This window comes from Oryx dammah, unplaced genomic scaffold (assembly GCF_014754425.2).
Source record: "Oryx dammah isolate SB20612 unplaced genomic scaffold, SCBI_Odam_1.1 HiC_scaffold_29, whole genome shotgun sequence".
Lineage (NCBI taxonomy): Eukaryota > Metazoa > Chordata > Mammalia > Artiodactyla > Bovidae > Oryx > Oryx dammah.
Genome location: NW_024070213.1, coordinates 44,719,411 through 44,741,562, shown reverse-complemented (window position 1 = coordinate 44,741,562; position 22,152 = coordinate 44,719,411). Strand labels below are relative to the sequence as shown.

Below are 22,152 nucleotides of genomic sequence, written 5' to 3'. Positions count from 1 at the left end.
GAACTGGACAAGCCTGATCTCTCAGGGTCCCTTGGGTTTTAAAGTCTGGGACCCTGTGTTCATTTGCTAAGGATCCCAGGACCGTGGTTCACAGACTGGCTGGCAACACACATTCATTTTCCCAGTTCAGAAGGCTAGAAGGGCATGTCAGCAGGGCTGGTTTCCTCTGAGGCTTTTCCCTTGGCTTGCAGGTGACCCTTCCTCTTGCGTGCCCCCAGGGCTCTGTATAGCTCTCCTTTTCCTAGGAGGACACCAGTCACAGTGATTACGGCTACCCTACAGGCGTCCTGTTAACTTCATCTCCAAACACAGTCATCTGAGTACTGGGGGTTAGGGCTTCAACATATGAATTCTGGAGGGACACAACATTCCCTAAGTGCTACCAAGTCTAAGTTCATATTGCTCACCACACAACAGGCCAGTACATCAAGAAGCAAGTTGTTGGGGCAAGGAATAGTGACTTTACTTGAAAATCCAGCAGATGAGAAGATGGTGTCCCAAAGAACCTTCTTAGCCTAGTTATAATTCAGGTGTCTTTCTTTCCTTTATTTATTCTGACTGTGCTGGGTCTTGCAGAAGCTCAGACTTTTCTCTTGATGTGGAAAGTGGGGGCTACTCTAGCTGCAGTGTGGACTTGTCCCTGTGCTTCACGGTAGGGCCTTGTTGTTTACTTATTATTATATAAGGAAACACTTTGCCTGAAGATGACCCTTTTGTTGATATTCACAGTGCTAGGTAACCCAGCCTGTACCTCCCTGACACCCCAACTTCTTGGATTATGTGGAAGCACCCTGTTTTCTAATTTTCAAATGCAAAGCTCCCAGCCCCCCCCCCCAAGGCACTGCTTGTTGGGGGAGCTCACAGTCCCCCTAGCCACCCTCCCTTTCTGCTTCTGAAACTGCCATCTCTTTTCTTCTCCTTCCTTCCTACCGAGACCTGTGCCTGAACCTGTGCCTGAGGATCTGGGGTGGTGGTAGAGAATTACAGGGCACACAGCACAGGCAGTGCCTTAAAGTTGCATATTTGCTGCCTCTGCCCACAATCCCAGTGGCCACTCACCACTTTCTCACCCTAAACCTCAGTGTGGCAGCAGGACTGTTTTCTGACTTTTGTGGGCTGACTTTCCAGCTGAGGCTGAAGGACTTTCTCAGAAGCCCCTCCCTCTTTACTCTTCTCCTTCTGTTTCACCTTTTCCTTTCAGACCCTGTGGGATGGGTGTGGGGCAGGCAAAGTGTGCTCAAAAATAAAAAAGACAAATCTCTGATATGAATTATGCCCCTCCTCTAGGAGGTGAAATCCACTAAGGTTATTTTTGTTTATTTTAAATACTCATCTTTCCCTTCTGACGAAAGGAAGGGAGGGAGGGACAGAGGCAGGGAGGAAGGAAGAAAGAAACAGGAAGCAACCCAAAGGTTTATCGTAGTGCTGGCTATTTAGATTAACTACATTTTGAAGGAATGAATATGTCCACTCAGTGGATTTTTGTGTAGCCTTTGAAATGAGGCTTACAAGCGGGTTGTGATAATTTGAGAAAGCAGTTAATTAAAGGGGGGAGACACAAAATAGACATAATCACAACATACAGAATTTGCATAGAAAAAGGCTGTAAAGAAAGACACCTACTTCGTAAACTGTGGTCACTGTTTTTTACCTTACATCATATTGTATATTTACTCCTTTGTGAGTATGCTACACTTTGCCTAGCATATTAACTCTAATTTTCTGCAAGTGTGAGATTACAAACTTCAGTGAGCCAAGTGGCTATGCAGTACTTTCAGATGTTGCTGCAGTTGTGTCCGACTCTCTTGTGACTCGATAGACTGTAGCTCCCCCAGCCGCCTCTGTCCATGGGATTTCCCAGCAAGAATACTGGAGACAATTGCCCTTTCCTTCTCTAGAGGATCTTCCCCACCCAGGGATCAAACCTTCATCTCCTGCAGTGGCAGGCGGCTTCTGCAGGCACTGAGCCACCAGGGAAGCCCAGGACTTTCATAACTGATAGGTAAAAACAGATTCTTTTTAAAATGTATTTATTTAAAATTCAAAGATGATAACAGATTCATGAAATGGTATTAAGTGAAGGGAGTTTATCTTTGTTCCTCAGTTTTAAGATGGAGGAACTGAAGACCCAGAGAGACAACCAAGTGTTTACTGAACTGGGCAGAAGGAAATCGCTGATCACTCATCTGGGCCAATCCCACCTTCCCAGGGCTCCAGCAGTTCCCACGCTGCTGGAGGCAGTGAATGGCCAAGTGGCTGGCTCCAGGTCATTTGTTAAGGTACCCTGTGAACGCCTGCCATTCTGAGCTCATTTAAGCCTCCCAGTAGCCAGCCCTGTACTGTTGGCGCTGGTGTTAGCTGAGCTCAGGAAGGTGAGGCGGTAAGGAGGGGTCAGGGGGTCAAGGCCAGAACGCTGTCCCCATCCTGCGGATGGCCTGGGCGCCAGCGCACGTGACCGGGCTCCGCCTGCCCTGCTGAGCAATCCTTTCCCAGCACGTCTTGCTGAGTCACGGTCCCCAGCAGCTTTTCGCTGAGTCACGGTCCCGAGATCTGTTTTCGCTGAGTCACAGTTTCCAGCTGCTCCCGCCTTAATCCCTGCGGGCAAAGTCCCAGTTACCAGGCGGGCGGCGGCGGCGACTCCCTGGATCACGCTGGTCCTGGCTGACGGCTGAGTCGCCCCCAGCGAGCCCTCTTCCCCTTCCCCCTCCCGCAGCACCCCAGCCCGCCTCCCTCCCACCCCTGTTTTAGGAGACTTAACACTTCCCTGCGGCCAGGAGCAGCACTGGGGGCTTCACACCTTAGATTGCAGAGCCCGGTGGGGTGGGCAGGATGATCCTCTTTAAGAGATGGGGATCTAGTCAAAAGCAGGATCGTCTGCGAAACTGCAGGTCTGGATCACGGCCAGACAAGGTCATGGAACACAAGAAGGCAGAGGGCAAAGAAACAGGACGACCAAAAGCAAGGGTTAGAACCTGGACTGAGGGAAAGGGCAGTTAAGGACCTTTGAGGGCAATTGTTGAAATTTGAACATATGCTTTAATATAATGAATGTGTGTGAAAGTCAAATTTCCTGATGTTTATAATTGGATTGCAGCTTACCAGAGACACTCTTCTGGATATACTACATGCTAAATGAGCCAGGAAAAAAAAAATTCATAGATGTATGTCAAAAAGAGCATATATATAATCGAAAGAGAGGGAGAATGAATGGTTAAACAAAAGGGACCAAATTCTAGCCTAACAACTAGTGAATCTAGGTGGAAACATACAGGAATTCTCGGTAAGATTTCTGCAACTTCTGTATATTTGGAATTACTTCAAAGATGATTTTTTGAGAAAAAAGTTAAGATGAGAAATCTGATGTTCAAAACTCCCAACTGAGAGCAAAGTTTGTCAGGTTTTAGTGAGCCTGACCCTATTCAGAACCATCCAGAAACTTCTAGATAGGAAAAAGGCTCTTGGGGGCCCTGAAAGGGGAATTAGATGCCACTCTCAGAACAAACAAGAGCTAACACTCACTGCAGGCTTCCTGTGCCAGGCCCAGCTTTGAGCTTCTTACAGATCTTGAACTGATTCAATTCTCACCACATCCCCTTGAGCTGATGCTGTTATGACTCCTTGTTTTGCCAGACAAGGAAATAAAAGCTTAGAGTTGAAATATATATACATGATAAGTCATGAATCCCAGATGTGACTGCAGTCCTTTGTGGAAGTGCTGTGATCAGATTGAACCAGGTCCAACCAGGTCTTGGAGCCATAGTCAGGCTTCATATTGGCCAAGCTTTTTAGCAGTCTGAGCTCCCTAACACTGGACTGCTGCCTGGTCTGGCTGTGGTCTTCAGTCCCTGGACCTGTATTAATGGAGACTGGGCGATGTTAGAAAAAGATATTAGTCTTTCTTCATTCCTCACCACCTCAGGCCCAGGATTTCTAGACAGTTCATTGTTGTAGAACTTCAGTATGCTTTACAGCCAGACACACCTGGCCTCCCTCATGTCCCAGATGAGCTATGTGACCACTGGCAGGAAATTTAACCCTGCTAAGCCTCCTTCATTTAATATGAAGAGATCATTTAATACAAAGGGACTGGATATAGGGAGTGTCACGATCCTTGCTATCTTCAAGGATCTTAGAGTCAGGATGGAGGCTACTGGGGGACAGGGACCTCAGCCAGGGACCCATAAGGCAAGGGGAAGAACTTCAGGAAAAGTCTGAGCTGAGTTGGTTTGTTTTACAGCTTTACTGAGATGTAACTGACATACAATAAACTCTATATATTTAAAGGATGCAAACTGATAAATTTTGACATGAGTATACTGGGAAGCTATCTCCACAATCAATGTAATGAACTTATTCATCACTCCCAAAAGTTTCCTCACGGTTCTTTGTAATCCTCCCCTCCATCAAGAGAACTGCTGATTATATTAGTTTACATTTCCCGGAATTTTATGTATTTCTATATACACTTCATATATAATTTATATATAAATGTTAGTCACTCATTCATGTCGACTTTGCAACCCTATGGACATAGCCTGCCAGGCTCCTCTGTCCATGGGATTCTCCAGGCAAGAATACTGGAGTGGGTTGCCATTTTTCTTCTCCAGGGGATCTTCCCGACCCAAGGGTTGAACCCAGGTCTCCTGCATTGCAGGCAGATTCTTTGCCATCTGAGCCACCAGGAATGCCCTATTTATATATAATTTTATATAAATGAAATTATACAGTAAGTACTCTTTTAGGGGAAGGTCTGGCTTCTTTTCCTCAGCAGAATCCTTTTGAGATTTATTCGTGTTGTATGGATCAGTGGTTCATTCTGTTTCATTGGTGATTATTCAGTGTATGTCCATACCACAGTTTGTTCACCCATTTACCTGCAGATGGGTAGTTTTCATCTTGGGATTTTGCAGATAAAGCTGCTGTGATTATTCATGTTCAGGTATGGACACATGCATTCATTTCTTGCAAATAAATACCTAGGAGTGGAATGGCTGGGTTGAGTGGCAGGTGTATGTTTAGGCTCTTAAGAAATTGCCAGACTGTTTTTCCAAGTGGTTGTACTGTAAAGGAGGAAGAAAACCTTTCCCTCTACCCTCCTAGGTTCTCCACCTGGGGCCCTGGAAATTAAACTGAGGGAAGATAAATTGGCAAGAGAAGCAGAATGTGTTAAAAGGCAGAGGGTTCATTCACGTGGGAGAAACACTGTGCTGAATTAGTCAAAAGGTCCTTAGAACTGAGGCTTATGTAGCATCTTAACAGAATAAGGGTGTAGAGAGGTGACAAGATAAAGAAAAAAGAGTTTAGGCCTTTGGGGGCAGCAAGCAGTGGGAGGGTAAGCATACTGGGGAAACTCATGGACGATAAGGGTTAATTTGGAAAGGTTTGTTATGCCACTTCTTTTGGGTGTCATCCCTAGGCTAAGAGTCTAGAGTTGTCTAAGCCTGCTTTCAGACAAATCAGGGGGAAAGCAGAGAAGTGGTTTTCTGACATTTGTTGTTTCTCAGTTGTCTTCAGCTCAAAATAACCCTTATACCAAAGTAGCATTAACCTTTATACCAGTGTGGTGGGGCACACTCTGGCCTTTGGCCTCTGGCAAGTACCATTTCATGTTCCCCCTAGCAGAAAACGTTCTCCTTTGTCTGCATTTTCAATAGCAGGAGGAGTCAGCCCTTAATTTTAGCTATTTGAATAGGTATATAGTGGTATGTCATACCGGTTTTAACTTGCATTTCCCTAATGACCTGAGATGCTAGAGAAGACTCCTGAGACTCCCTAGGACTGCAAGGTGATCAAACTAGTCAATCCTAAAGGAAATCAACCCTAAATATTCATTGGAAGAACTGATGCTGAAGCTGAAGCTTCAATACTTTGGCCACCTGATGGGAAGAGCCGACTTATTGGCAAAGACCCTGATGCTGGGAAAGCTTGAGGGCAGGAGGAGAAGGGGACGACAGAGGATGAGATGGTTGGTTGGCATCATCGATTCAATGCACATGAGCTTGGGCAAACTCCGGGAAGTGGTGAGGGATGGGGAAGCCTGTTGTGCTGCTACCTGAGGGGCTGAGAGAGTTGGACATGACTTGGCAACTGAACAACAACAACAAAATAACCTACGAACTTCCATGTCTTTTCATGTGCTTAGTTAGTATCCATCTATTTTCTCTAGTGAATTATTTGCTGAAACTTTCTACCCATTTGAAAGATTCACTTATTTGCCTTATTAGTGAATCATATTGATTCTTTACATATTGTATAGACAAGTCCTTTGCTGAATGTATTTTTGCAAGTATTTTCTTCTATTTTATTAAATAGAATAGGTGTCTATAAAAGACGCCTCTTTTTTTGCATGACAGTGTCTTTTTCTTTTTTTCTTTTTTTTTAGTATTTATTTATTTATTTAGCTGTGCTGGGTCTTAGTTGTGGCATGCAGGGTCTAGTTCCTCACCAGGGATGGAACCCCAGCCCCCTACACTGAGTGTGAACACAGAGTCTCAGCCACTCAAACACCAGGTAAGTCCCAGTCACAGTGTCTTTTAAAAAGCAAAACTTTTAAATTTTAATGAAGTCCTATTGGGTTTTTTTTCCTGCCTTTTTCTTTTGGTTGTATTTGAGAAATCTTTGCCAAATCTAAGGTCAGTAAGTTTTTCCTTTATGCTTTATTCTATATGCTTTATAGGTTTACCTCTTTCATGGAGGTCTATTTCTGGGCTGAGTCTTGAAAGGTGAGTAGCCAAGCAAAAGCACAGGAGAGAACATTCTAGGCAAGAGGGACCACTTGAGCAAAGGCCCAGAGGGATGGGAGCTTCTGTAGTTCAGGAGTAGTCAGGTATTCTTGAAACTAGCACACAGGGTGTAAGGGAACAAGATGGGTGAGATCCCTCCTACTGGAGACGTGGACTGGGCTGAGGGCAGAGGGCTAGACTGAAAAGCTTGCACTTTATCCCAAGGGTGACGTGGAGCTAATCACGAGTGTTACCAGAGTAGTGCTGCCGGCACCTCAGTTGCCTTATCAGCCAAATCAGGAGCAGGAGGAGGAGAAAAGATAAGGAATGAACAAGTGGGCAGACCCTCTTCTCCTGCTCTTTCTTTCAAGGGAAATGATAATCAACTCCTATTAAATGCTAACATTTCCTGGTGACTGTCTTACTGCTTCTGGGAGCTCTCCCTCCCCCTTCCTTTTCCGCTTTGTTTTTATTGGTATTAAGGTACAGTTAACTTACAATGTTGTGTTAGTTTCAAGTGGACAGCAAAGTGATTCAATTATACATCTCTATAAGGAGTTCTTTTATTAGCCATGTTCATCTTTTGTCTGTTACAAGAGGTCCAAACGTTTTTCTCCCATTCTGTCGCTGGGGTGTCTGTCAATCTTGTTTATCAGGCCTCTTGCAACCTAGAAAGATTCAGTGTTTTGCAGTCCAGATTAAGGATGGTTTTCATGATTTGGGGCTCGTCTACCTTGCAGAGACCAAGGCTGGGCTCCATGTAGCCTGCACACCACTATGGCGTTCCCCGTTCCACCCCATCCCCTACCCTCCCTGGGTTAAGGACTTGTTTGTTCTCTTGGATCCGTGCGGGGCATGGATGCGGTCTGGTTACCCCTGCTTGAGGACACCCAGGCGGGGGTCCACTGACTCGGCTGGAAAACCGGTCCAGCTGAAGCTAAAGACTTCTCATCCCCAACCCTGTGTTCCCCCAGCCTCGGCGGAGGCCTCGCCTTGGTTTTTCACTTTAGTGCCTAAGGAGCCCCGGCCCCTCCCTGCCGCCCAAACCGCTTCCGTTTTCTAGGCGGGCAGAGGGGCGGCGCCTTCAGAAAGCTGAGTCTCGGTTTCCACGTTCCCCTCGTGCCGTTTCTGCTGTGTCATGGTTGGGAGGGGGGACGGGCAGAGACAGGAAAGGCAGATTTTGCTGAGTCACCCCAGCTGCTTCCTCAGCCTCCAGCTGGGTGCTTAGGTAAGGGCAGTCTTCCCTGCTGGCAGGAGGAAGTGAAACTTCTAGAAAAGGGTAGACGCTTCCCATTTCACTCAAATTTTTGCACAGCGTTTGAAAAGCCCTGTCCCACACATCTCAAAAGGGATGTGTCCAAGGTTGAGCTGCTGAAGGTCTCCCATCACAGCCAACTGATCATTCCATCTTCCCAGCTGGTTGAACCCAAACTTTGGAGTTAATCCTTGACAGCTCCTCTTACTCACATCCCATTTCCTATTCTTCTCCTAACATATAAAGCTCTGCCTTTACAACATGCATGCATGTCCTAGGCCACTTACCTCTCTGTTCTTTGCAAGCCAGCATCATCTCTCCTTGGATTTGTGTGGTCAGTTGCCTTCTGCCAGTGTCCTGTGTCACCCAGAGCAGCCAGTGATTGATCCCAGGAAAACCCAGTGAGACCCCAGCACTCCTCCCCTCCCAGCCCTTGGGTCTCCCCTACTTACAAAGGTCCTAGCAATGGCCTGCAGGCCTCACAGGCTACATGTCTCTCCTGCTCCCGTCTTCCACCTGTCCCCTCCCGCTCTCTGCTGCAGCCACGCTGACCACCAGGCTGCTGCCTGTCCCTGCCAGGTCTGGGCCACCTGGGGTCTCAACTCTGACTTTTTCCTGTGGCCCCAAACAATGATCCTCCCACACCTCCCAGCCTGTGGAGACCACCTTGACCTGACTGACTTAGCATCACAATCACTGATTGCTTCCCATACTTCACATCTCTCTGACATCTCTAGCCAGGGAAAGTTCTGCGCTTGCAAGGGTTTATGTGGCTAGACTGGGCCCTTCCAGAGACTCTGCAGTGATTTCCCTCCTTTGAGATCTGTGACCTCAAATACATGTGCAAAGGGTGATTGAGGAGGAGATAGGCTCCAGGTTAGACATTTACAACTGGCCTCCTGCAAAGGGTAATGACCCTATTCGATGATAACAGATCATATTCACAGGTTGTAAGGATTAGGCAAGGACATCTTTGTGGGGCCACGATTCTGCTTACCACAGATAAATGCTTACGTCCTGGGTATGGGGAGGATGAAATGGGACCCTGTTTGGGAGAAGGCTTGGCTCAGAGCAAACTCCGGTGTTTCTTTCCCAATCCCATCTACATATGTCTTTGGTGCTCCCTACCCCCTTTCTGGATCATTTCCCTGGGCCCAGACTTCATGAGGACACTGAGCACCCGTGTTCTGTCAAAGTGGGGTTCTAGCCTCTTCAGCTTTGTACCTCCAGCTCCACACATAATAAAACTGGCCCATTTCAGCTGCTCAAGTATTTGACTCTGCAAGGGAATCCAGAGAGAGGGTGGTGGGTTCCTTGATGGAATTAAGCTTTATTTGGGGGGCAGGGAACTCCCGAGCGGTTCAGTGGTAAAAAAAATCTGCTTGCAGTGCAGGAGACGCAGGTTCGATCCCTGGGTCAGGAAGATACCCGAGATGAGGAAATGGCAACCCACTTCAGTATTCTTGTCTGGGAAATCCCATGGACAGAGGAGCCTGGCGGGCTCCAGTCCATGGGGTCACAAAGAGTTGGACACAGCTTAGTGACTAAAGAACAACAACAGGTTAATGGTGGAATACTAGGCATCACGCAGGGAGATGGCAGGACGGATCTCTCTGTCCACCCCGTCCTGCTTCCCGAAGCTGTCATGGCAAATATCACAAACAGTGGTTTGAAACAACACAGATTTGTTCTCTGGAGTTCCTGAGGTCAGAAGTCCTGAAAAGGGTGGGCAGGGTTGCATCCCTTTTGGAGTTCTAGGGGAGAATCTACTTCCTCAACTTTTCTAGCTTTTGGAGGGTACCAGCTTTTCTCAGCTCATGGCCCCTAATTCCATCTTCAAAGTTAACGGCACAGCATCTTCCAATATCTCTGTCCTGCTTCCTTCATCACATCACCTTCTGTATCTGTAACCTCCCAGCCTCCCGCTTATAAGGACTTTTCTGATCATATTAGGATAATCTTCCCATTTCTAGATGCTTAACTTAATCCCATCTGCAAAATCCTTTTTGCCATGTAAAATAAGTAACATATTCAGATGTTCTAGGGATTAGGATGTAGACATGGTGGGGGGCATTATTTAGCCTACCACAGGAGGAGAAATATCATTTAAATCATTCGAGTTTTTTGAGAACAGAGAAGAGGAAGTCAGGAAGCTGAATCAGCATGGGGAAAAGGCCACAGGCTCAACACTGGGATAGGAGATACCAGATCAGCCCTATCCAGCCCCCTCTGCCCTGGGGTTGTCTGTGTGTGTTTGTGTGTGTGTGTTGAGGGTGGGAGGGGTCTGTTCTGGCTAAGTCAGGGGCTCCCAGGGAAGAAGTTGTAGTGAGGAGTGAGCTTGGACTCAGAACCAGGACCCCTGGGCCACTGAAGGCTCTGTGCCCTAGTGGGGCACAGCCTGGCAAAGTCACTCTCCTCTTGGATCCTCTGCTCCCCTATGTTGTTTGAGAATGGCAGATCATATGAGCTTTACCTTCTGGGCTTTCTGAATGGACAGGCTGATGGCAAGCATTCAGACTTTCCTACTTTTATCCTGTAAACTCTTGGAGGACAGCCTGGCCTCCCATAAAAGGGCATGTGATATGGGGGTCAGAAGTATGGATTCTGGCTTCCAAGTGCTGTGCTCTGAATCCTGGCTTGGCTATCACTAGCCATGTGACTCGGGAAAACGACTTTACCTCTTTGTACCTTAGTATTTACGTGGACAAAACAGAGATGAAAATGACAGGGCTTTTGCCAGGATTAAATGCGTTCTTGCACATAAGGGTTCTGTACACAGTAAGTGATCAGTAAAGTTGGGCTAAGATCAAAACTTGTAGTTTGATTCCAACTCTTTCTGGTAACCTAGCTATATGATCATGTTTACCAGAAAGAGATCCTGTGGCATATATTCATTCATTCAGTATTGATTGTCTGCTACTTACTAGGCACAGTTCCAGGCTCTGGAGATTCACAAAACAAAACCCCTGCCGTCCTGGAGCTTACATTCTAATGGAGATATCTGTTTCTAATAATCCTTCTTTTTAGAAAGTTCCTGGCAACTCTTTTTTGAAATCTGCTAGCAGCTCCAGTTCTAGTCCTTACCTCTGTGAATCTTGTGAACTGGTAAATGCCATCCTCTGTAGAATGAGCCTTTCAAGGACAACCGTGAAGGTGACTTCTGGGCTCTAGCGGGCAAAACCATGGTTTGTTTTTTGGCTTGTCTCGCCTTCTACTGGATTCTGAGACATGACGCCCTACCTTGAACTTTTGAAATCTTTGTACTAGACTGCCTGGGTTCAAACCCTTATCTTCACCTCTCTGCCACAGTTTCCTCATTTGTAAGATGGGGACAATAACAGTAATAGCCTTATGGAGTTATTATGAGGATTTAATCTGTTAATACTTGTGTTTAGTATAGTATCTGGCGCACAGGAAGGGCTCAATGAATATTAGCTATTAGTATTGTTATCATTGTTCATCGAAGCAGAAGATCGATATATAGATTCTTTGGCATAGCCCCCTCTCTAGAAGACTGAGCAGCCCCCATGTCTCTAGATTGATTTGGTGGCTGAAGTTCAGGTGTCAGTGATCCTGGAAGAGGATGGATCATGGGCCAGAGCTCTGACCTTGGATTGGATGGACACACTGACCTCCAGTACTTGCTTGGTTCTTCCAGACTGTCCCCAAGCATCAGAGACTTCTGCTTACGCCCAGGAAGGACCGCCTCAGCCGGTGTAGTCCCCCAGTCCGAGAATCCACGCTTGATGGCTGGGCTGGCCGTCCTCAAGCTTGTACTCACATTCCTCCAGAAGTGGAGCACTTGCTACCTCTTTTCCAAACAATATCCTTGTCCTGAGTCAAAGTTAAACTTCTTTGTTTTGTTTGTTTAATCTAGAATCCAGAATTGCAACTTTGGGAAGAGACTTTGGTACTGTCATTTGCATTGTCATCTGGGCTCACCCAGTGACCTGCTTCCCCCCATCCTAAGTGATCAATCTCATGCAGTATCAATTCCATAGTTGATCACAGGACCAGCTCTGTTCCAGGCCCTGGTGAGTACCGCACGTGTGCTTAGTCACTCAGTCATGTCCTGTAGGCCGCCAGGCTCCTCTGTCCATGGGGATTCTCCAGGCAAGAATACTAGAGTGGGTTGCCATGGCGATCTTCCCAACCCAGGTATTGAACCCAGATCTCCCACATTGCAGGCGGATTCTTTATCATTTGAGTCATGAAGATGAGATAACTCAGACTGAATCAGGGTAACTGTAGGGATGAACCATGAAAACAGTACCGTCCTTAGCACTTAGTAGGTGCTCAATAAAGAAAAAATGGCCAAAGGGTACATGAAGAAGCAGGCTGCCAGCTGAGGGTCCCAGAAGGAGGTGACAATTAGGGAGCAGGCTGGTGCGGGGGACTGCAGACAGGGTCTGGGGACGGTGAGTCCTTGACATTGCCCTGCAGCCTCCTGCTCTGAGAAGCCCTGCCTCCCAGCTCTCTGGAACCATTCAGATTCCTGGGGTATTCAAGTACCATTTCTGGGCTGGAGGCTCTGAAAGGGGCAAAATCACACTGCTGCACAGATTTCCAGAAGGTTTTTTTTTTTTTTTTTTTAATGTCTTGTTTTAAATAGATTGTTTTCCAAGGGTCATATGACCGCTCCTCCTCCGCCCCCGCAGGCCAGGGGCGGGCGGGGCGCCGGCCCCCGTGGGTGTTGCAACTTCGGGCCTCAAAGTGGGGAAAGGCCGGCGGGCGGAGGCCACGTGACTCGCCCCGGGGATAAATAGACGGCGAAGCTGGGACTCAGCACAGTATCCCTCCCGCCTCCTCGATCGAGTTCTGGGCCGTCGGAGCCAGAGTTCTCGGAGCCAGCATCAACCCCACACCTACGGAGCCGGAGGATGGAGCGCCCGCAGCCTGACAGGCAAGTGCGGGGCGGCGGACCGGCCTCTCCCGGGCAGGGCAGCTCCTTCCTCCCGCAGAGCTCCCGGGACCGAGCCGGGAAGCAGGAAGCGACCTCGCTGAACGGGCGGGCGGTCACTTGGGGCTTTGGTGTTAGGAGGAGCTGGGTGCCAGTCCCGCCCGGTGGGGCAGTGGGAGAGATGAAAGATGATTGACATGCCTGGCTCCCTGTGGGTGACCCGATGGGAGTGTTGTCGTGGGACCGACTTTGGTTTTGGTTTTGTACTCGTGCGAGTGCTTGGAGGTAGCGGTCTGCTTAATCCGGGATCCCCGCGACTGTTGGAGCCTGGGCGACAAAGCCTGGCTTTCTTACTGGGGACTCCTCTTGGCCGCATCCACCTCTGGCTAGCTGTCGAATTAAGGAGCACATCACCTCGGCTACTGAGCCCGCGCTTGCAGTATGAGGGTGGCATAGTAGAGGAGGCACAGCAAGCATGCCAATGTCTCCTGACTAGCTGGAATTTGGCCCTGGGTTTGTCCACCTCTGAGTCTGGCTCCTCCCATCTTCCAAGAATTTGCCCAGCATGTACAGAACAGAGGGTGATGTTTCTGAAGGAGTGCTGGCCAGAAAGGAGAAATGACACCCGTGTGGGAGGTGAATGCAGACATAAGGCAGAAATACTCCCCAAAAGGGACTGTTTCTTTGAGTAAAACTGAGTTTTACTTGAGCTTTTTCAATACTTTTGTGTGAGCAGAATATTACAAGGGATCATGAAATCTGTATCTGAAACCTCAACAAAGTTAATGAGTTAAATCTTGGGTCTAAAAGCCAGTGGAAGCAATTACAGGTGAATTGAGTGTTCACCCTGCCCACCGATGGTGCTCCCTTCTCTTCTCTATTGAGAATAATTGGCCAGACCTTTCCTGTTGGTTTGCGGGACCCGTATTACACAGCGGTTTAGTAACTGAAAAGTGTGGCTGGGGTTGCATCTTAAAGGTAGCTGGGAAAGTGGCTGTGTATTAGATGGGAACCTGGGTTTCTGCAGAGAAGCCTGATAAAAGCGGAAATCTCTTTTTAAAGTCCTGCGCACAGGCAGGGGTACCCCTCAGAAAAGCTCAGCGTTGGAAGGGACTGTGCCCAGAGCCCTGTCCTCGACTCCCTTGTTCACCTCCGTACCTTCTCTCTGCAGCATGCCCCAGGATTTGTCAGAGGCCCTGAAGGAGGCCACCAAGGAGGTGCACACCCAAGCGGAGAATGCCGAGTTCATGAAGAACTTTCAGAAGGGTGAGCTGACCCGAGAAGGTTTTAAGGTATGTGGACTGGAGGTACCAGCCTTGGCAGGGGTACACTGGGTGGGAGTGCACCCACAGCGCAGAGCAGTGGTATTAGTGGGGATGGCTACTAGGGATGCTGAGGGACCCGATGAGCATGTTCAAGGGAGTCATTTTACAGGTCATGACCTTGAGGCTCAGAGAGTGGAAATGACTTACCCAGGGTCACACCGCAGGTTTCACAGCCTGCAATGTAGTATTGTGGAGGGGCTGGGGCAGTGGTACTCTTTTAAGTGACCACCTAGTGCCTGCTTGGCATTTTACTCACTTAATTTTAATTAGTGCTTCAGTTTAGATAAGGAAGATGAGGAAGGGAAGGCTCAGAGAGGTTAAGTAACTAACAGAAGGTCACACAGCCTGTAAGCAAATGGGAGAGGCCAAAATCGAGCCAAGGCTGGTTATCTTATCTGCCTCTGAAGGTAAGAGGGGAGTATGGGTTCGAGCTTGAGTACTTCCATTCCCTAATAGTAAGAATACGGGCACCATCTAACCTCCCCAAGGTACCTTTTCCTCACCTGTGAAATGAGCCTTTTCAACAGCAGGGTTTTCCCTTTTTTGGACCACACTGCACAGCATGTGGGCTCTTAGTTTTCCAACCAAGGGTTGAACCCATGCTCCCAGCAGTAGACCAAGGGGAATACCCAGCAGGATTTCCTTAAGTGCCCATTGTATTTGAGGCATGAATTTTTGCTATTACTCAGCACAGTTGTGAAATTCATGCAGGTAGAAGGAAAACATGTGAGAAAAGAACCTGGCAGGTGCTGGGTGTGAGGAGAGGCTTGTTTGGGTTGAACAGTGTGGGTGGGGAGCTGTGGCTCACCACTCCTGACACCCTGCCTTTGGGTACTGGGAGACGCCCCCTACTTCCAACAGGAGAGGTGCTTCAGTGAAGGGCAATTTAACATGCAGCTCTAAGGGGCTCACAGCCCTGGGCTGTGTCCTGTGGGTGTGAGTCTAGCCCTTAATTCTTCGTTCTGCCCTCCACCCCCCTGAAAAAGCTGACGTACAGTTGCTGTAATGTGACTGGGGAGTGGGAGTGGGGAGGTGGCCGCTGAAGTACCCCATGCCCAGCCACTGTATGCTTCGGAGCTTCCTTCTTGGGCCCTGAGTTCAGAGTCAGCACAAAGATCCAGGAGAGGACCCATTGCTCGCTCAGATTGTGCTGACGGAGATAGCGTTTTTTATCATCACGGTCCAACTTCAGTGCTGACTACCAGGTCGCGCCTAGTGCTTCACCTCTGCCATCCTCCCTGATCCGCACACCTGCCCCATCACTCTGTGGTCAGATTACCCTTCTACGTAAGGAAGGGAACCTTGTGCAGAGTCACCCAGGCCCCAGATTGTCTAGAGAGGGTGAGTGGTTTTATCCACCATCACCCAACCGAGGACTGGCCGAGCGGAGTTAGGACCAGGTCGGTCACAGTTGAAAACCCAGGCTGCTCTGTACCAGGCTGCCTGGGTTTCTGCCCTGGTGAGAGACAGTGCTCCCACGAATGATTAAAGGCTCAGAAATCACCTGAAAACCTCAGCCGGAACATCTAAACTTTGTCCTCTTTCAAACTCAAAACTAGAAAATTAATGTGTAATGGGAGTTACCCGAGCCAAGGGGCACTGGGCTGTCCCCCAGCCCAGCTTTCAGAGGTGATGGGGTTCAGAGGGGTCTTCTGGGGAGAGCTGTGCCCTGCAGATGGATCCCCAGAGGTCAAAAGCCAGGGAGAGGTGCCTGGCATCTCCTGTAAGCACTTTCATTCAGTTACTTTCTCCAGAAAACCATGCCTGTGCTTGGCTCCATTTCTGTTTCTTACTAGCTTTTTGACTTCTGTGTCTCATACCCTCTCTGAGCCTTAGTGTCTTTTCTGTAAAATGGGCATAGCCATTCCTTTGTTAGATTTTTCCAAGGATGAAATGAGGATTCGTATTTTTTCCAGTGTAATAAAGGGTTTTTAGGCTCAGACAGTGCACAGTGAAAATTTTCTCCTGTGACATTTCTCTGGCTGCCACATGGGGAGGATTGGAGGGGCTGGCAGGAGGTGGGAGCCCAGCCTGGGGAGGTGACAAGGATGACTCTGAAGGTGATAGTGTGAAGGGGCTGGATGCTCTGATAACCACCTACTTGCTCTGGTTTCAGCTGGTGATGGCATCTTTGTACCACATCTACGTGGCCCTGGAGGAGGAGATCGAACACAACAAGGAGAACCCCGTCTACACTCCCCTCTACTTCCCAGAGGAGCTGCACCGCCGGGCTGCCCTGGAGCAGGACATGGCCTTCTGGTACGGGCCCCGCTGGCAGGAGGCTATCCCCTACACACAGGCCACCAAGCGCTATGTTCAGCGACTCCAGGAGGTGGGGCGCGCCGAGCCCGAACTGCTGGTGGCCCATGCCTACACCCGCTACCTGGGCGACCTGTCTGGGGGCCAAGTTCTCAAGAAGATTGCTCAGAAGGCCCTGAACCTACCCAGCTCCGGGGAGGGCCTGGCCTTCTTCACTTTCCCCAATATCGCCAGTGCCACCAAGTTCAAGCAGCTGTACCGCTCCCGCATGAACACGCTGGAGATGACCCCCGAGGTCCGGCAGAGGGTCCTGGATGAGGCCAAGACCGCCTTCCTGCTCAACATCCAGGTGAGGGTCTGGGCTGTGCTGCGTGGCCACCCTGCCTCCAGCTGCTCTTCCAGGGACATTTCTCGCAGGGTGGGGGGCGGGGGGTGTCAACGTTCATGGTTAAGGGCAGGGGCTTGGGGTCCAGGGTTCCAGTTCTGTCACTTACCTGGCGGGGTGATCTTAGGCAAATCTCTTTCTTAATCACTTTGTACTTCAGTTTCCCTATCTGTAAAATGGGGATATAATAGCACTTAGCTCACAGAGTTGTTGTGACTGCTTAAATCAATCAAGTCCCCAAAGCAGGGCATGTTACAGGGTCAGCCCTCGAACATTCAGTTCAGTTCAGTTGTTCAGTCGTGTCCGACTCTTTGCGACCCCATGAATCACAGCACGCCAGGCCTCTCTGTCCATCACCAACTCCCGGAGTTCACTCAGACTCACGTCCATCGAGTCAGTGATGCCATCCAGCCATCTCATCCTCTGTCGTCCCCTTCTCGTCCTGCCCCCAATCCCTCCCAGCATCAGGGTCTTTTCCAGTGAGTCAACTCTTCGCATGAGGTGGCCAAAGTACTGGAGTTTCAGCTTCAGCATCATTCCTTCCAATGAACACCCAGGACTGATCTCCTTTAGGATGGACTGGTTGGATCTCCTTGCAGTCCAAGGGACTCTCAAGAGTCTTCTCCAACACCACAGTTCAAAAGCATCAATTCTTCGGCGCTTAGCTTTCTTCACAGTCCAACTCTCACATCCATACATGACCACAGGAAAAACCATAGCCTTGACTAGACGGACCTTTGTTGGAAAAGTAAAGTCTCTGCTTTTGAATATGCTATCTAGGTTGGTCATAACTTTCCTTCTAAGGAGCAAGTGTCTTTTAATTTCATGGCTGCAGTCACCATCTGCAGTGATTCTGGAGCCCCAAAACATAAAGTCTGGCACTGTTTCCACTGTTTCCCCATCTATTTCCCATGAAGTGATGGGACCAGATGCCATGATCTTAGTTTTCTGCATGTTGAGCTTCAGGCCAACTTTTTCACTCTCCTTTTTCACTTTCATCAAGAGGCTTTTTAGTTCCTCTTCACTTTCTGCCATAAAGGTGGTGTCATCTGCATCTCTGAGGTTATTGATATTTCTCCCGGCAGCCTTGATTCCAGCTTGTGCTTCTTCCAACCCAGCGTTTCTCATGATGTACTCTGCATAGAAGTTAAGCAGGTTGACAATATACAGCCTTGACGTACTCCTTTTCCTATTTGGAACCAGTCTATTGTTCCATGTCCAGTTCTAACTGTTGCTTCCTGACCTGCATACAGGTTTCTCAAGAGGCAGGTCAGGTGGTCTGGTATTCCCATCTCTTTCAGAATTTTCCACAGTTTATTGTGATCCACACAGACAAAGGCTTTGACATAGTCAATAAAGCAGAAATAGATGTTTTTCTGGCATTCTCTTGCTTTTTTCGATGATCAGTGGATGTTGGCAACTAGCTACGGTTATTGTACGATGTGAGCGTCACCACTGTGGCACTCTGTGACAACTCCCTGTGACAACACACAAGTAGGCTGTGTGCTCATATGTAGCCAGGTTGGCACTTCAGGGTTCACGGATGCTGCAGACCTGGCCTCCACCATCTGGGCCTCTCAGCCCAGCCAGGAGGCGTGATCCGTTCTTTCTACAAGTATCTCAAATCCAGGGGAAGATGGGTTTTGCCTTGAAAGGTGATCTCTTAGGCAGAGCCAGGGTGGGTGTTCCCAGTGGGGGTGAGATTCCTTCTAACCCTGATGTTGTAGAAATCTGTCGCTCTCCTGTCTGGAGGCCCTGTGGGAACTGGGCTCTTAGTTTATGCTTTCCTGGCTCCTTATTCCCAGCCTGGGACCCCAGAAGAGATTGGTCATAGCACTTGGTATTGAGCAATGTGCGTCCTTTGCATACCACTAAAAAATACCCAGCACACCTGGTCACTCTTCTAAGAAAAGCTGTATCTTTCAGAAAGGTGGTGTAGAAAGAACAGGCACTTTGGAGCCAGAGCCCCATGGGAGGGCTGGCCCTTTCTGTGTGACCTCTGGGTTAGTTACCACCCAGGCACTGAATTTCTGGAGCAACAATGTCCTGGAGGTCTGTAACCCTGGCTAATGAGTACCACAGAGGATTGAGTGCCTGCTTGGGTACCACTCAAGACATGGTAATTTGCAAAGGGACCCAGCATACGGGCATGAGTGGCCATTCAGAATGGCTATTATTGGGGAGCATTTGGAGAAGACCAGACAGGCGAGTTAATGAACTTGTGACATCTTATGTCTTAAGCTGGACGTTCGGTATTTTTACTGTGATTCTGTTCTGTCGTGCTATTTCACAACCAAATCTCAGACCTCCCATCAGCAGGCCTTGCCCCACCTTTCATGGAGACGTGCGCTTTGTTCTCTTGCAGCTGTTTGAGGAGTTGCAGGGGCTGCTGACGCAGAAGCCCAAGGACCGTGATCCCTCGCAGGGACCAGACCTTCACAGGCGAGCCAGCAGCAAGGCACAAGGTGAGGGCCTCCCGGGGGGTGTGTGTGGAGGGCACGTGGCCCAGCCGTCTGGCTCTGGTGTCTCCAACTCTTCTGTCTTCTCCAGGCTTTAAATGGGAAGTCAGGGGTGGAGCCAGCCTTCACCCAGATGACCCCTCTGCACCTCAGTCTCCCCATTCTAGAATCAGGGGGGTTGGGCTGGTTCTAGGTCACTTTTGAGTACTCAAAGGATACTCTGAAGTCATGGCAAGTCCTCCCCCACCCCCACCCCCCCACACTGTAGGTCCCTTGGGGGTCTGTTAACGGTTCCCGAGCAGAGACCCCCCTGACTTGGGGCTAGGGGCCCAGGGCAGCTTCTAGCTATCCCCCCGTTGTGGATGCAAGGTCCTGTCTTGGGTTAGTCCCTCCCTCGGGCCACTCAGCTCGCTAGGGTGTGGCAGTGCTGAGAGAACATACGGGAAGCTTCCAGAGCACCAGAGTGCTCCACAGATGCCGCCTCCCTCCCTGTGGGCAAGAGTGTGGCTTTGGGAGTCAAAGGAGGGGAGGGGTGAAGCTCGGCCACCTGGTTGGCAGGTCATCTCAGGCCTCTGCTCCTGGTGCCACCATAGCTCATGTGTGCCAGGACTACATGGACCCCTCTGTTGGTGGGGTTTTGCAGGGACTGGAATGTGGCCATTCCTGAGGAGATTACCTGGTGTGGGTGAGGGGACTTAGCCCTAACACATCAGTTCTCAAACTGTGGTACCCTGCGTACCCCTGGAGAGTACTTCTCACAATCTGCCTGAAAATGGAAGAGTGGACAGCTTGGAGAAGTAAGTCAGCTCCCTCTCTTAGGAGGTATCCAAGTAGTGGCTAGAGGGCTACTGGTTTGCATCTAGTGGGGACTTTACTAGACCCTGCTGAGGCGGCTCTGATGTGTTTTTCTGTGACGTCAAATGGCCCTGCTTCCATCCTCCAGGAGTTGACATCATCTCCCTTTTCTTTCAGACTCGGCTCCCGCCAAGGCGTCCAGGGGGAAGCCTCAGCCCAGCGTCCTCTCCCAGGCACCTCTCCTGCGATGGGTCCTCACACTCAGCTTTCTGGTGGCCACGGTTGCTGTGGGGCTTTACGCCATGTGAATGCAAGTGTGCTGGCTCCTGGGGGCCATGAAAACTGTTCGTGGAGAGGGGCAGCCTCTTGGCTGGCTTCCTTCCCTTGAGCTTGGGGCAGGGGGCAGCTGTCAGGGCCCCTGCTGTCTCCCTGCGTCCCTCTCTTCTGGATAAAAGGAGCCTGAGACATCTCCACCAACCCAAAGTACATCCAGTCAGTGACCTGAACTTCAGAGTGGGACAAGGGGTCTTCCCTGGCCCCTCAGCACTCTCCCCTTCCTGTTCCTGCAGCAGAGCCCAGAAGATGTAGCCAGAGCAACAGCTGTTGTGAACCTCCAAAAGCCTTGGGTCTGAAGTCTCCCTTTTGACCTGCTGTGACCGCTTGCCCTGTGGGCCATGGCAGTTTTTGTATATGTTCAAAGATGTTGTGTCTTATGTTTCCGTCTTGTTTTTGTTGGAGCCACTTTGTGTTCCTGGCTCAGCCTGAACTGTGGTATTCTGTTGTGTTCTATTCTGTTCTTATAGCAGGGTCGGGGTGGGTTGTGGTGGGTGGGGAGGGAAGTGTTTAACAGGACTGTGGCCTTGATTGCTAACTTTCATGTGAAACAATAAACTAAATGGCCTGATGGTAACTTGATGTGTTTTTCTTGGGCTCTGTTACCCTTGGGGAGCTGACCTTTCTTCCTCACGTGTTTCTTGTAAGTCAGGTGGGCAGAAGGGGTGAAAGTGTGGGTGTCACAGGAGCTGGTTTGGGATGTTGTGCTCTGTTCTAAGGGTGGTGGGGGTGACCTTGAATCAGTCAGTGGGCACATCTTTGGGGTGAACCCTGCTTGATGGAAGACAGCTTTACCAAGGACGGGATTCACTGTAAAGCTGAAATGCGCAAATTCTGGAATAAGACCTGTGTCTTGTACAGTGAATTGTAGGGACTGGAGTAAGAACCCTGGTTCAAACCCCTGGTTTTCTTCTTTCTGTAACTGCCTTTGGGGTTAGGTATTAACCCTTCTGGGGCTTTGTCACCTTTAACACCAATACAGAGACCGAGCTCACCTGTCTTGAGAAGCAAATGAGATGCATGTAAAATGCCAACAGCACAGAATATGAACTCTTAATAATGAAATGAGGGAGATCAGTGTTCTGTGATTCTTGCTAAGTGATTCTCTACTGTGCGAGTCACCTCACATGATGTCATCTCATTTGATCCTCAGAAAAACTGAGGAGTTACCACTTCTAGAGGGTCAGGAAGGATTTAAACCAGGTCTGGCCAGCTCTAGAGCCAAGCCTTTTCCATTGTCCGAAGTCCTCAAAGTGAGTTAGTTGCTCAGTAGTGTCTTTGTGACCCCCATGGACTATAGCCCACCAGGCTTCTCTGTCCATGGACTTCTCCAATACTGGAGTGGGTAGCCGTTCTCTTCTCCATGGGATCTTCCCAACCCAGGGATTGAACCCCAGTCTCCTACATTGCAGGCAAATTCTTTACTGACCTAGCCACCAGGGAAGCCCCGAAGTCTTAAAAGCCACTGAAAGTAAAAATGTAGTCCCCCAATCTGGGAGAGTGAAAGCCCCAGGTTGAAAGTGTATTTAGCAAAGCAAAGGACAAAGCTTTTCCTTAATGAGACTCAAACATGAAAACTGGGATCCAGGAGACCTCTGTCTCTAGTTCTGGCTCTGTAAAGTAAGTCTGGAACCTGGTCAAGTCACTTCATGTCTCCATTTGCTCGCTGCCAAACTAACAACCACCTGCATCCCACAGCTGGTAGGAGGGTCTAGTGGT

At 49.2% G+C, this 22,152-nt stretch overlaps 1 protein-coding gene across 1 annotated transcript; it reads left to right on the top strand.

The window, feature by feature from the left end:
- Positions 1 to 12,610: 12,610 nt before the first annotated feature.
- On the top strand, positions 12,611 to 21,010 carry HMOX1 (heme oxygenase 1). The gene is made up of 5 exons (XM_040234764.1): positions 12,611 to 12,880; positions 14,049 to 14,169; positions 16,319 to 16,810; positions 19,212 to 19,311; positions 20,278 to 21,010. The coding sequence occupies exons 1-5, from the start codon at positions 12,858 to 12,860 to the stop codon at positions 20,406 to 20,408; spliced, it is 867 nt and encodes a 288-aa protein (XP_040090698.1). The 5' UTR covers positions 12,611 to 12,857; the 3' UTR covers positions 20,409 to 21,010.
- Positions 21,011 to 22,152: the final 1,142 nt, after the last annotated feature.

Bases quoted from the DNA above. Each gene is read 5' to 3' on its own strand.
- HMOX1 (XM_040234764.1), top strand. From the start codon at position 12,858: ATGGAGCGCCCGCAGCCTGACAG. The intron at 14,170-16,318 runs GTATGTGGACTG...CTCTGGTTTCAG, and splicing joins TGACCCGAGAAGGTTTTAAG to CTGGTGATGGCATCTTTGTA. The intron at 19,312-20,277 runs GTGAGGGCCTCC...CTTTTCTTTCAG, and splicing joins AGCCAGCAGCAAGGCACAAG to ACTCGGCTCCCGCCAAGGCG.